The following is a 14778-nucleotide window of genomic DNA, read 5'->3' on the forward strand; positions in this document are numbered from 1 at the left end:
TTATAGTGTATGCCTTAAAATGTCATATTTTACTAGATCATTGTATCTGAGATATCATTTATATATATGGAAATTATACTTGTTTTTAAATTTATCTACTTTGATGAAACATTGGAGATTTTAAAAAGTTGTTATTTGTTATCCCCAGGAGTCCCCCAACCCTCATTTCGAATTTATTTGAGCTGGTACTTGTTAAAAGCACTGATGATGACTATTCTACTGTAGCCCGAAGCATATGTGTTCCCCGCCCCCCCAATTGGGTAAAAAATGAAAATTACCATATAAATAACTTGCAGAGAATTACATAGTTTCAAAAACAAAAGGAATTCTAGACTTCATTTATTTCAAGCCCCTTCTCCATGCACGGATCATTTCAACAACATTCTTCATGTTTTAAGACAACATAATTCAATGGGTAAATCATTAAACTAAGAGTTAGAAGACCTATATTCAAATCCCAGCTCTAAGTCTTAGCAGGGAGCCTAGGTAATAATTTTTCCAAGCTTCAGTATCTTCCTGTATAAAATGAAAGACCTTTCTTTTTAAATTTATTTAATGTCCTTTCTAGAACTTTATGCAATTTCTCTTATTTGGGGGTAATAAATACCTGTATTAATACTTTGAATTTCTTATGATGATACATTGCTCCCAAGTGGATAATGTTGACATTTGGGAGTGTCACCTAATGGTGTGAGGTTATCAGAATCTTTTTTAAAAAAAGGCATTGAATGAGGAGTTTGGAGCCTACGTTTCTAGTCTGAATTCCATCATGGAATAGTATTACCCTGGGCAAGTCACTTCCCTTTTCCAGGCCATATTTTTATCATCTCTAAAGGGATTAGACTAAATATTTTCTTAGGTCCCTTTCAATTCTAATGTTGTATTATCAACCTATCTAATTATGGAGAGGCATTTCACCTGATGATATTTTTTTTTAAATCATGGTATTCTAGTCAACAAAAAGTTTTTAAAACTGTGCTTGTGGGATCTTTTTTATGTTAGGTAAAGGGGCAGTTGGTGATATCACAGTTTTTAGACTACTGTTGTTCAGTTCTTTTATTTGTATCTGACTCTTTGTGACCCCATTTGGGGTTTTCTTGGCAAAATTACTGGAGCAGTTTTTAATTTCCTTCTTCAGTTCATTTTATAAATGAGGAAACTGAGGCAAACAGGGTTAAGTAACTTGCCCAGGATCACACAACTAGGTTACAAAGGGTCACATGATTTGAACTCAGGCGAAAGTATTCCTGAGTCCAGGTCCTATACATAGTGCCAACGACCTGCCTCTTTCAGCCATCAATAACCATTAATTTGACTGTTCTACTTTAAATCTGATATCCAAAAGCACTCTGAGGATGAAAAATGGAAAGAAGAATACAAAGAAAAATGGGAAATATTTAAGTTTTTTTTTCCATCAAAGAACCACCTTCCTTAAATCAAATTTATTTATAGAAAAGGTAAAAATTGCATTTAAAAGAACGAAGGCCAACTAAATGGTTAGATGGACTAAATGTATATAGTGGACATCTGTGCTAGAGTCAATAGCACTGTGAAGGCACAGAGGGACCAGTAAAAAAGACAGGAATATAGAGGGAGCCTATGGAGCCTATCCATCAATTTGCAGATTGAAGAAAGAGTGTAGAAAGACAAGTTGGGCTCAGAGTTGAACAGGGGAGGAACTGGCCAAATTGTAGGTTCTTTTCATGACCTTAAACTTCCTATTAAAACAAAAACCCATCTTTTCAATATTAAAATTGTTGCTATACAGCAATAAGATATGGAATGCCACTGCCTTAGAACTAAAAATAAATACCACAGAGAGGGCAATGGAGAAATACATGGTCAATATAATGAGCAGGTTCCTCTGACCAAGAATCTCTGAAGAAGCAAAGGACTAAAGGACATCATTAAGGAGATGGAAAGAAAGGAAAAGAAGGTGGTGTAGCCACATGGCTAGCGAAAGGGCTATGGATGAACATCCCCAATACTCTACTGGTATCTTCACAATATCAGGAGAAACTAAGGAAGATGTCTAGCATGTTGGTTAAGCCTTTTGTGGCAAACTTTTGGGAGAACATCTATAAGAGTCATATGGCAAGGGTATATGTATGGTTGAGTCATACTCTTCAGCATTGGAAGGAACTCCTGAATCAGCTAGATCACACCTAGATTTAAGAAAAATATTTGATTTTGACATTTTTCTTTTTGGAAATAGTACATTAATGTTTTATAACAGTCAAATCTATTAGCCAAAGAATGGCTGAATGCTAAGTTCAGAGGATGAAGTATAGTAGGGTCCACTTATCCATGGTTTCAGTTTTCTGCCATCAACCCCAAGTTCTGGAGGTCCATGTGCATAGCACTAGCTGTGCCTAGTCATGGTCTCTTCTGCTTCCAAAGCTACTGAGCACTGAGCCAAGGGGCAGGATCAAGGAGAAAGAACATATATATATATATATATATATATATATATATATATATATATATATATATATATATATCATCAAGGAGAAAGAACATATATATATAGTTAGTTAGTTAGTTAGTTAGTTAGTTAGCAAGTACTAGCTTACATCCATGGTTTCAACCATCCCCAGTAGATTTGAAAACATATTCCTTTCAGGGCAGCTAAGTGGTGCAGTTGTTAGAGCACTAGTCCTAGAGTGAGTAAGATCTAAGTCCTAAGACTGCTTCAAACTTTGCTATTTGTACAACCCAGGTGAGTCACTTTATCCCTCTTTGCCTCCATTTCTTCATCTATATAATGGGGATAATTATAACATCTGCCTCCCAGACTTCTTGTGAGGATTAAGTGAAATCGTATTTGTAAATAATTTTGTAAAACTCCTTAAAATGTTCTATAAATGCTAGCTATTATTATTCAACAAAGATATATTTTAATTTCTGTCTTGTGCAAGGAATATTGCTACACAGCAAGGACACAAAGACAAAAATAAAAACAATCCTTGCCATTTGCATTTACAGAGGGTGATACGACACATACACAGACAAGTAAACAGGAATGTTTTTGTGGTTGCTGTGATTTCAGTAGTATAGTGTGTACCCTTTGAGGAACTTTCTCCACCAAACTCACTGGATACCTGCTCTATACTTATAGTATAACAGTTGGCTGGGGGCACAGTGAGAGTTTAAATTACTTGCTCTGGGTGGATGTAGGCAACACTGGACAGAATACCAGGTCTGAAGTCTTGAGGACAAATCTCACCCCAGATACTTCCTAACTGTGTGAACCTGGGGGCGTCACTGAACTCCATTTGCCTAAGCCTAATGCTCTTCAGTTTTAGAATTATACTTAGGTATTAGATATTAAATACTAATATTTTATATAAATGTTAAAAAAAAGAAATAAAGAAGGTTGCTTACTCGATGTCACAAAGCTAGTGTTCATGAGGGATGGGAATTAAATCCAGGTTTTACTGACCCCAAGGTCACTTCTTTATCTGTTATGTCACACACTCTCTCAAAAATAATATAAAGTATATACAAAGTAAGTAATGAGATAGGGCATAAAATATAAAAGATTGGGTGTGCAAAGGTACAGAAATGGGAAATGGAATATTCTATGTGGACATCAATCAGTAGGTGGGTCCAATTCAACTGAAAAAGAGAATAGAGGAAAGGGAATGATATACAATGGTAGGTAGGTGAAAAGGAATGTGAAAGTCATCGTTAAGAGCAAGAAATGGAAAACTCTAGATTGTGTGTTTTACCTTGGAGTCATTGGGGAGCCAATGAAACTTTTTGGAAGGGAACTAACTTGGTCAGGTCATCATTTCATGAATATCAACTTGACAGAAGGATGGCGAATGGACTGGACATGAAAAAGACTAGAAGCAAAGAGACCAATTGGAAGACTCTCATGATAATCCAGGTGCAAGGTGAAGAAGGCCTGAACTAAAGGGAAGAGAAAGGGACAGGTCTTAGATATATTTATGAGTTTGGATGGATCAGTTGATAAGAGGTTGGAAATGAGAGGTAAGAGAGAATAAAGAGTCAAAGATGGCTGTGACATTGCAAACCTGGGGGGAGAATGATAATTAATACTCTCACCAGAAATAGGGAATTTGGAAGAAGAGATAGGTTTTTGGGAAATACAATAAATTCAGTTTTGGATATTAATTTTGAGATGCCCATGGAATGTGAAACTTGACATATTTGATAGATGGTTGGTGATGAGACAGTAAAGTTCAGATGAGAGATTAGGGTTAGATGGGTTAATTTGGGAATTCTATATTTAGAAATGTGGAGAGCATACCTTGATCATTTTTCCAGTCAGGAAGGACTATAGTTTCCATTGCTTGGGGTGGTGGCGTTGGGAATAATATGATTTGAGGTTAGAAACATGCGGCTGAACAATAGCTTTGCCAAATTCTACCTCTTTGACATCAGGTAAGTCACCAGGTCTCTTGTGACCTTAACAGCCTTATTTATGAAATGACAGGTTTGAACTGGATGATCTATAAATGTCTTTATGTCTCTCAATCCAAGAGCCTAGGATCTTATTTATGACCCTCATGTGCTCATGGCATTTGTCCCCAAGAACAATTTGAATGAACTGTAATGGAGTTGGGTGGTTTTTATAGTTTGTTTTTGTGTGGAATCTAGGGCTCTCCTTAAGAAATAATAATAATAATTTTGTTCCAAAATGAGAAACCCTCAGAACTGAAATAGAAAGAAATGCAATACTATCTTCTTTAAATGTAGTCATGGATTGACTCCAGAATTAATTTTTGGCGAAGTTAACTTGGGTCACTCTAAGATTTCATTTTCACTCTGTGAAAAATACCTATTAATAGGCAATTGGATTTTCAGTCTGTATTTGTATGCTAGGGAATGCCTCTACTTCCTCACTTCCCACTCACTTTTCAACACTTTAAAAACCACTTCCAAGCCTACGATTAAACTGAAATTGCTTTCTCCAAAGTTAAGAACAATCTCTTAATTAATAAATTCAGTCTCCTTTTCCACAATCTCTGTCCTTATTTATTTCTGTGGGGAACCACTCTCTTCTTATATATTCACTTCTCCCTGTATTTTCATGACCGTGCTCACTTTGCCTTCTCCCTTTTGCTATTTATCCCTTTTTAGGCTCCTTTGCCAGACGATCATGATAATTCACTTTTACACATAACTCTAAGGTTTGAAAATTTGTCTCACATACATTATATCATTTGACTCTCACTAAAACCTTTGTTTTTTGAAAAGCAAAGTAATGAAATTACTGCTATTCTTTTCACTTTTAATAATAATAGCTAATATTTACATAGCACTTACTGCATGCTAGGCATTATGCTTAGCATTTTACAACTATTTATCTCATTTCATACTCATGACAGCCCTGGGAGGTAGGCGCTTTTATTATCCCCATTTTACAGATGAAGAAACTGAGACTAACAGAGGTTAGTGATTTGCTCAGGGTCATAGAGCTAGGAAAGAGCCTTTGAGAGATGTTAGGTGCATTGCCCAGGGTCACACAGCTAGTAAGTTTCCGAGAAGAACTTGAGCTCTGGCCTTCCTGACCTTAAATCTAGTGTTCTTTTATACACTCTGCCATTAATCCATGACCAACCACTTATGCATATGCACATTCATACACATATACATTGCTTTTCTACAAGAATACCCTGGTGATATAGGTTTATTTTTAAAAATTTATTTAGAATATACATTTACTCATTTTAATGTGCCTCATTATGCATAATCCCTTTGCATGTTCACTGTCCTCAGTAAGAGTGATGTAGCATGTATACTTATAGGTTTGGGTAGGATGTGCTCCAGCTTTGGGTTGAGAGTTCTATTATGAATTTTAATGCTATATCATTTTAAAATGTATTTTGCTTTGAAATTATTGTGTTCTCTACCTGAGTAGGGGAAAAGTAAATATATTGATACACATTCATACAAACATATACACATATTTATAATCTTAACCAATCATACTAAAAGACAGAGAGAGACAGTATAGTCTGAATAAATGGAGAAATAGCCTCAGAGTTAGGAAGACATGTTCAAGTCCTGCTTCTAACACAACTATTTGTATAAGCTTGGCCAAGTCATTTAAAATGTCAACACTTTGGGCAACTTTTAAAAACTATAAATTATAGAACCATTGGCAAATCTGCTTTTGTGGAGGGAACTTACTTGTTGACCAGTTCTCTTAATGAATAAAATCCTACACCTGGACTGAAATATGAGTTCAATGTAGCACTAGGACAATACTTTCCATATATGTAAGTTCCTAGGAATATTTACTCAAATTTCAAGATATTCTGTGAGTCTGCGTCTACTCAAAAACAAAGCAGAAAGAGAACACAGTTATTTTAAAGCAAAATACATTTTTTAAATGATATAGGATTAAAATTCATAATAGAACTCTCTAACCCAAGCCTAGTGTATATCATACCCAAACCAAATTCCCATTGTAGGGGACAGTGAACATACAAAAGGATAATGCATAATGAGGCATATTAAAATGAGCATGTATCACCAGGGTATTCTTGTAAAAGAGTAATTATGCTGCAGTAGCAGAGATCCCTTTGGGTTATATCATTGTGCTGCTTTTATTGGGCTTGCTTCCTATTAGATTTGGCATTTCCACTGGACATGTTGGTTTCTGGTACCTATTGATCTCATTATAATTACTTGAATAAAATCTCTGAAGTATGCTTCTCCTTGCTAGCAGATTAAGGATATCATATAATAAAGGATACTTGCTGGTCATATCAGTTGCATTCTTCTAAATTATAGTGGTGGGGACCTGATAAGGATATTCTGACACCATACTACATCTCTACAACTTTTAGGGCAGCGCCATCTTTTACAAGGGGCCATTCCTGATTGGCTTTGTTGTAAGTGCCTTTGTTTTTTAGCAGTATCAGAGACATAATTGATGCCTAATGCATATTTGTTGTTTGATAGTGCTCCTCCCTAACATGAAATTACTTTCTATTTATTTTATGTATAGTCTATATTTACTTATCTCATGTGGCCCCTGTGGTATGTCCATCCTCAGTAAAGTGTAAAAATGGATTAGAATCCAGGACTTCAATCCCCAAAAGCCTTTGCTCCACTTCCCCAGAATGCCTTATAATCTCACCTGGGCCGAGATGGAGAAGGGATTTAACCTGATGGCAAAGGCTTTTGCTTTCTTTTGGACTTCCGTTTTGGGGCAGACGTGGCTCTTTTCATAATGTGGTTGAGGTTGTGTTTAGGCCTCTCTGTGGCCTGGACACGTGTTTTCTTATTCTGTATTTTCTTTAATCCTTAACTTTTAATAAACCTCTAAAAAATATAATACTCCTTGTAGAGAGAAACTAATTTCTACCTGCCTCAGTCTCCCCGTAATTTTAATCTTTACAAAAGGATACATTCCTTGAAAAAGGAGATCATTTTGTTTTGTCTTTGTATCTCTGATGCCTCAGGCAGGATCTGGTATTCAGTCGGGGCTTAATACATTTCTATTCAGTTTAATTACATTGCTAGTCTCTCACTGAGAGGACCAGGTCTATTCTAGCATTTCTTCTGAGCTCCAGAGAGGGTCTAAAGAGAAAAGAACAAATCAGTCACCAAATATTTGAGTACCTACTATGTTCTAGGCACTGTGCAAGTGCTCATCTAAGTAAACCCATATAAGTAAATTTAAAATATGTTCAAATACCAACATGGTTTCATAGATTTGACAGATGCCTCCTATGATGTAAAAGATACTCCATCCATGCCTGCCCCTTCAGTGTAGCTCTTATCCACAACCTTCTGAAAGGCTGACAAAGGGGAGCCACCCAACTTGATTGTTTTTCCAAACATCAGAAGAGTATCAATGGAGCACTGTGGTTTCTACTTGTCATGCCTTCATATCATCACCACATGACCTGGATATATTTTCTTTCCATCATACAATTCCTTGAGAACATCCTTTATTCCCATTCTTCAGAATTTTTTTCTGGTTGGTTATATGACACAGCCTACTTATACCTGCCATGTGCCTTTCCATTTACCCTATGAGCTTTTGTCTTTACCTTGGAGGCAGTGATGGTCTGGGTCCCATTATCATAGAGTAAAACTGATAAAATATTTGCACTGAAAAGATGGGCCTTTGCTGCTCTGGGAAATTTGGGGTCAGTAAAAGTACTTTGCAATTTACATATATATACAAAGTAAATACAAGGAAAGGCCTCCTGTAGATTGTAGCCTTTGAGCAGAGCTTTGAAGGGGATTCTAGGGATTCTAAGAAAGAGATAAGAATGGAGTGGATTCCAGGCATAGGGAGCCGCTTATTCAAAATGAAGAGGGAATATCATGAGTGAGGAACAGCCAGTAGGCCATTTTGACTGGAATGTAGAGTCTGTGAAGGGGGATGATATATAATTAGTCTGGAAAAGTAGATTTTTAAAAACTTTAAATGCCAGAGAAATTTCAATTTGATCTTAGAGGTAATAAGGAGCTAATGAAGCTTGATGAGCAGGGAAGTGACAGCCAGATAAATGCTTTGGGAAGGCCATTCTGGAAGCCCAGTGGATGATGAACTGGAGAAGGGAAAAATGTGAGGGAGAGAGACCAGTTGGAAGGCTATTCCAGGCTATTCCAGGCAAGGGGTGATGGTGTGGCCTGAATCAGGAGTGGTGTGTATAAACAGGAGGAGATAAATGTGAGGGATGATACAGAAGTAAAATCAACAATAAATGACAATTGGTTGGACATCAGAGGTGAGGTCCTGTGAAGAGAGGTGAGGGTTGTGGTGTGATGGAAATGCTGAATGGATTTTTGGTAGCAAAGAATCTGGTTCAAATCCTGGATCTCATTTACTGCATGTAACTTTCAGTAAATCATTAAAATCTCTCTGGCCATCAGCTTTTTCATCTGTAAAAGTGATGAGTTTGGACTACATGGTCTTTGAGACCCCTTCCAGTTTTAAATCTATAATCTATGATAGATTTTTTAAAAAGAGGGGAGGTCACTAGAAATATTATGCTGCTTTTGACAGAAGGAGGAAGTTAAAAAGAGGGGTGGAGGCAAATTATGATGACTTGTTTTGCAACAAATATTTAGATGTCTGAGTTCCTATCCTACATATTAAATGGAGATAAAAAGTGTCCAATTTCTATAACAAAGTTGTTATGAAGGCTGTAGAATTAAACAGGACCAAATGAGATAAAAATACTGGACCTTTAGGAAAAATATGAAAGAGAGAAAAAGTAAGATGCTCTATAAGTAAGAGGCATTGTACTGTGGCAATAATATATAGTAAAAACAAAGATCTGGTCAGACTGTCCTTTGTGGAAAAAGACCGAATAAGTAAATATTTCTGAGAGTTATTTAATAGTGTCCAACGAAAGCTTCCCCAATTAGCTACAGACCCTTGGTTTGCCCTTTAGCTATGCTTTTTAAGTTCATGGGAATATCAGCAGTCCCTGATTCCTGATTAATTAAACAGATATCAGCAACCAAAACTAGATGATGTTGAAAGAGCTTTCTCATGAGAGTAAGAAGTTCTGAAGTGAGGAGTGGCGGGTAGAGAGCAAAGAAAGGAAAACAAGAGTAGCCTTGGATTCCAAGACTCCAAAAATGCTTTTGAGAGAAAGGTGACGCTTGTTTTAAAAAGGTGCTTGCAACTCCCTGGTCCGTCGGCATGTGTATTTTCCTATACAAAGTGGTTCCAATTACCTTGGCACTCCTGGTATCTGGATTCATCTCCAGTGAATGCCTCTGCAGCACCACGCCAGACATATGGGATCAATCAGGGCTTCGGTGCCGCTGTGTTTTCTTTGGGAATGTTGACAGCCTGACAGACATGGGGTTCTGGTGACACGGAATCTCAGAAACTTCAGCATGAACAGGGAAGGAGGGGAGGAGAGAGAAAGAGAAAGGGAAAGAGGGACATAAAGATATTTATCTTGACTGCCCCCTTTCCTTCAAACATTTTATAGGTTTCAGGGAAGGAAACAGGAGGAGGGGAGGGGAGGAAAAGACAGAGAGAGGGAGAGATTGAGAAAGCATTTCATTCTCAGCAGAGCCCAAACCCCCTGAGCTGAAAGAGGGGCGAGCCTGGAGATTCTCCTCCCAACGTGTCAAATTAAAGGGATCAGGGACAGCGGCTGATACCTGAGGCACGCGGGAGGGAGGCTGCCTCTGACACCATCAGATTGGAAAAGGGGGAAGGAGGACCAGCGGTGCCAGAAAGAGAAGGGAATCAGAGTTTTCTGACTTGCTGCTGCTGCCGCCGCCGCCGCTTCTGCTGCTGCAGCTACTGCTGAGCTCAGGGCAGCAGCAGGTCTACCTCCTCCACTCTACAATGTGGCGTCTGCTGCCTCTTTATTGCTGGAGTCTCTCTCTAGTTTCTGGCTGGACGGCGTTTCAGCAGATACCCACGTCGGGAAATTTCAGCTTTAGCTTCTTCCCTTCCTCTTCTTCTTCCTCCTCTTCCTCCTTCCCGCTGGCGACCCCGCAACGGCAGCTTCAGGAACTGGAGCCCCGGAGGTCCCTGGCGCTGGCGCTACCGCCGCCGCCCCCGCCGCCACCACCGCTACTCCCCGAGCCCAAGGAGAACAAAGTGGAGAAACTGGGCCAGTCCTTCAAGCGCAATGTGAGGAAGCTGCGCGAGCGGAGCCACAGTCTTGAACTGGTGTTCCTGGTGGATGAGTCCTCGAGTGTGGGCCATGCCAACTTCCTCAACGAGCTTAAGTTCGTCAAGAAGCTGCTGTCCGATTTCCCCGTGGTACCTAGCGCCACCCGCGTGGCCATCGTGACCTTTTCGTCCAAGAACAACGTGGTGCCACGCGTGGACTACATCTCCTCCAGTCGGGCGCACCAGCACAAGTGCTCGCTGCTCAACCGCGAGATCCCCAATATCACCTACCGAGGCGGAGGCACTTACACCAAAGGCGCTTTCCAGCAAGCCGCGGTAAGGACGCGCTCTCTTCAACAGCCCCCAGATCCAGGGCTCCCACCGCTCCCCCTGTCCTAGGCGCTTCCAGCCACCCCTCCGCACAAGCACACACACATAGGCAGAGGAGAGAGGATGCCCTACATACCCTCATCTCTTCTTGCCCCTTCCCTACATATTTATGAAGTGACTGGGTCATCATACCTGTTTAGTGATTATATATTCTAGAAGCAGCTGTATGAGGCAATAAAGTTTTCTTGAGTAGAGCTAGAGTAGGAAATCTAAAGGAGGACTTTAAATCTATGTATTTCAATGGCTAAATTAGGAGATGGGATGGAATGTGATAAGTCCTCACCTGGTAGGTAATATACCTGAAAAGCCAGGGATATTTTTTGGATATGTCAGGCAACTGGTTGGTAGTTTGATGAAATTTATGTACTTTTTCTCATAATGATGTTTTTAAAATATACAAAATATGATGCATGAAATTATAAAGGAAACTATATAGAAATAAGTATAAATATATTTTGAAAATAAGATCAAAGACCAAAGATCATAGGATCTTAGACCTTAGTGATCATCTAAATTCAGCTCCTCATTTTACAGCTGAGGAAATTAAGACTCAGGGATGTTAAGTGATTTGCTCCAGGTCATAAAGGTTGTAAGTATCAGAGGTGGGATTCCAACTCCAGAGTCAGTACTTTGTCAGGAGGCTAAAGACAAAGATTATGAGGTATTTTTCCTCTATATGAGTGCCCTACTCATCTGTAAAGGGAGTTTATCCACATACTGATAACTGATTTCTGGGGGTAAACAAGTGGCTGAGTCTTCTTAAATGTTTCGTGTTCGCTGTGATGATGGATTGCAATATGGCTTGAAACTTCCATTATAATTCTCTGAAGTTTATTGTTTAATATTGTCAATAGAAAATGCACATCTTTATCTAGTTTTCATTGAACTCTTTAAAGCTGTTTTGATATACAGAAGAATAGACTAATTTTGTTAGATTGACTTTATTCTGATTACAGCTATAATCTTTACTATCTGAATGAGCAATTTAAAGATAATTTAGGATGATAGAGTTAGAGCTAGAAGGAACTTCAGAATGCATCTAGTCCAACATCCTCATTTTACTGAAGATAAAATTGGTCTTCCTAAGGTCCTTAGCTAAGTGACAAGGTAGGACTCAAATCTGTATCCTTAGGCTAGATTCAGCATTCTTTCTACTATACTACTTCCTCAGCACCCTCAAATGTAGTGCTTTTAGGTGGTGGATAGCCTAGACTCCAAATTTAACAATGATTCTGGTGTTGGTTTGACTCTCATGACATCATTTTTACTTTCTCTAGACAGCAGAAAGACAAGATTCAGCATAACGTTCAAGACAAATTAAGTAGTGTGGATTTTGTTATGAAACGGACTAATTTTATTAGAGAAAATGCCCATTTGAAGATTGTCCCATCTATGGGGACGTGAAGGAGTAGGAAGGTAACATTCTTAATGAGAGATTTCTGGAATCCTCTGGCTTAAGACTATGAAACTGAGTAAATATCTCTAGGAAAATTAATTTTCCAAAATCTATGCAAGCTTACATTAAAGAACTGAATACATGATAAAAACAAAATAAAATTTAAATCTAGCCCCTTCTCTTTACATAAAATTTTGTAATATCTATCTATCACCTACTAAATTGGCTTCTTTTTTCATGAGAAAATGCATAATGTGCTATGTAAGAATGATAATATTACTTCATTAACACCTGAGAAAGGTAGTGGTAAATAGTGTATAGAGTGAATAGTAGTAAAAAGTAAAGAGTGAATAGAGAGAGTTGGTCTCAAAACTAGGAAGAAGCCTAGGTACAAACCCCACCACTCAGAACTACTGACTTTGACCCTGAGCAAGTTATTCAGTGTTCTAGGCAACATTCTAAGAATGTAAATTGCAGAGAAAGTACCAATATGCATTGACTGAAAGAGTTTTCACACTTGGAAGTTCCCTATGCTAACAACATTACAGGTCTGATCTTTATCTTCAGGCTTATGGAGAGTAGGGGTTGGGGGAATGTCATGAGGTCATTTTGTTGGAAAAGATCATGGGAGAATGTAGACTCTAGAGATGGCAGGCACATTAGAGATCATATAGTCCATACTCTGTGTTCTATTACAGGGGCAGCTAGGTGTTACAGAGCACTGGACCTGGAGGCACAAGGACACCTTTGCTAGTGGTATGGCCTTGGGCAAGATGCTTAACTTTTGTTTGCCTCAGTTTCCTCAACTTTAAAATGATGATAATAATAGCACTAACCTCCTAGGGTTGTTGTGGGAATGAAATGACATAACATTTGTAAAGCACTTAGTACCTTGCCTAACACATAATAGGCACTATAAAAAATATTAGTTACTTTTTGATATTCCAAGCCCTTCATTTTATACTGAGGCCAACAGACACTTAGCGGCAATATAAATAGTAAGTAGCAGAATTAGAATTAGAACCCAGGTCCTCTATCTACAAAAACATTATTTCTTTGACTATAGACCACTGTTTTCTTGTCCAAACCTGTATGAAACATTTGTCTGCTACAAAGGCCCTGGCAAATGATCATTCAAACTCACTATGGAGATTTCCAAAGGGAAATGAACAATTGCTCATTATGACCAATTCAGTCATGTCCAAGTCTTCTTGACCCCATTTGGGGTTCTCTTGACAATGACACTGGAGTGGTTTGCCATTTCCTTCTGTACTTCATTTTACAAATGAGAAAACTGAAGCAAACAGGATTAAGTGACTTGCCCAGGGTCACACAGCTAATAAGTATCTGTGGCCAGATTTGAACTCAGTTATTCCTTACTCCCAGGCCTGGCACTCTCTCCTCTGTACCACCTAACTGGCCACAATATACTTGAATGGATATCATTACTGTAGAGAAATGTATCCAGAGTCTCTCCATCTCTTAGCAAAAGAGACCAAGAATACAACAAATGGTTCTAGTGTGTGTGTATCCTTCTCGAGAAATATTCCAGGCTTGTAGGTAGATTGATAATTCTCGAATTGTCTCTCCTGCTTCTGTTTTCCAGGTCAGTTATCTCCTTCTAGATAAATAACCAATAGTTGGGGATACCAGGGGAAGAGAGGAATGGGTATGGCTGGAGATAGGTGGGGTGTTGGGAACAATCCACCACCCACCAAATTGTATACATCATTGTTCCTTGCTGGTTTTGAGTTTATCAGAAAGCTGTCTAGTCTTGTAGCTCTTTTTCTTTCTAGAGAAACATTGTTTCACAGAATCTCTTTGTTTTTAAGTTCTCTTCCAGCAGCAACTTTATACATTTCCTTTTCCTAAACTGTCCCTTTTGAATTGATCCCATTGTGAAACCAGGACAACTCTATCTCCTAAACACTGTATGTCAAAATAAAGATCCAAGCCTCTCATTTCCACTTCCGTTTTGCTGAATGGTTGTTAAACAAACATAGCATGAAAATTCCTTTGAAAAATTCCTAAACTGTTCCAGGGTTCCAGAAATGTGATCCATTGGTAGAGAATGTGCTGTCTCATCTAAAAGACCCCTAGGGTTCTACTTTGGCTGATGAGCTGATTGGGATCTCTGGTGAGAGCCATCACTATCTACAGTTGTAAGTACACTGGTTACTAAACAAAGGAAGGTGCTCTAAGTTGGAGAGGTATGCAAAGGTAGAGCAAAGCTCACTAACCCATTTTGAAGATAAAATAGTGTCCAATGAAAGTCAACATGGAATAGTAAAAAAAATTATATATATATATATATATATATATATATATATATATATGGTCAGAAAGACCTAGGTTCAAGAATCTACACTAGCTATGTGATCAAGTCACTTAACTGTGCCATCGACAACTC

The 14778-nt window shown here is 38.4% G+C and overlaps 1 protein-coding gene across 1 annotated transcript in view; it reads left to right on the forward strand.

Annotated features, from left to right (window-relative positions):
- The first annotated feature begins 9525 nt into the window (after positions 1-9525).
- SVEP1 (sushi, von Willebrand factor type A, EGF and pentraxin domain containing 1) overlaps positions 9526-14778 on the forward strand; it is a 341958-nt gene continuing 336705 nt past the window's right edge. Inside the window, exon 1 of the mRNA XM_001374596.5 lies at positions 9526-10918. Coding sequence (XP_001374633.2) covers positions 10310-10918 — 609 coding nt within the window. The 5' untranslated portion in view covers positions 9526-10309. The remainder of the gene's footprint in view (positions 10919-14778) is intronic.

Source organism: Monodelphis domestica, chromosome 7 (genome assembly GCF_027887165.1).
Source record: "Monodelphis domestica isolate mMonDom1 chromosome 7, mMonDom1.pri, whole genome shotgun sequence".
Classification (NCBI taxonomy): Eukaryota; Metazoa; Chordata; class Mammalia; order Didelphimorphia; family Didelphidae; genus Monodelphis; species Monodelphis domestica.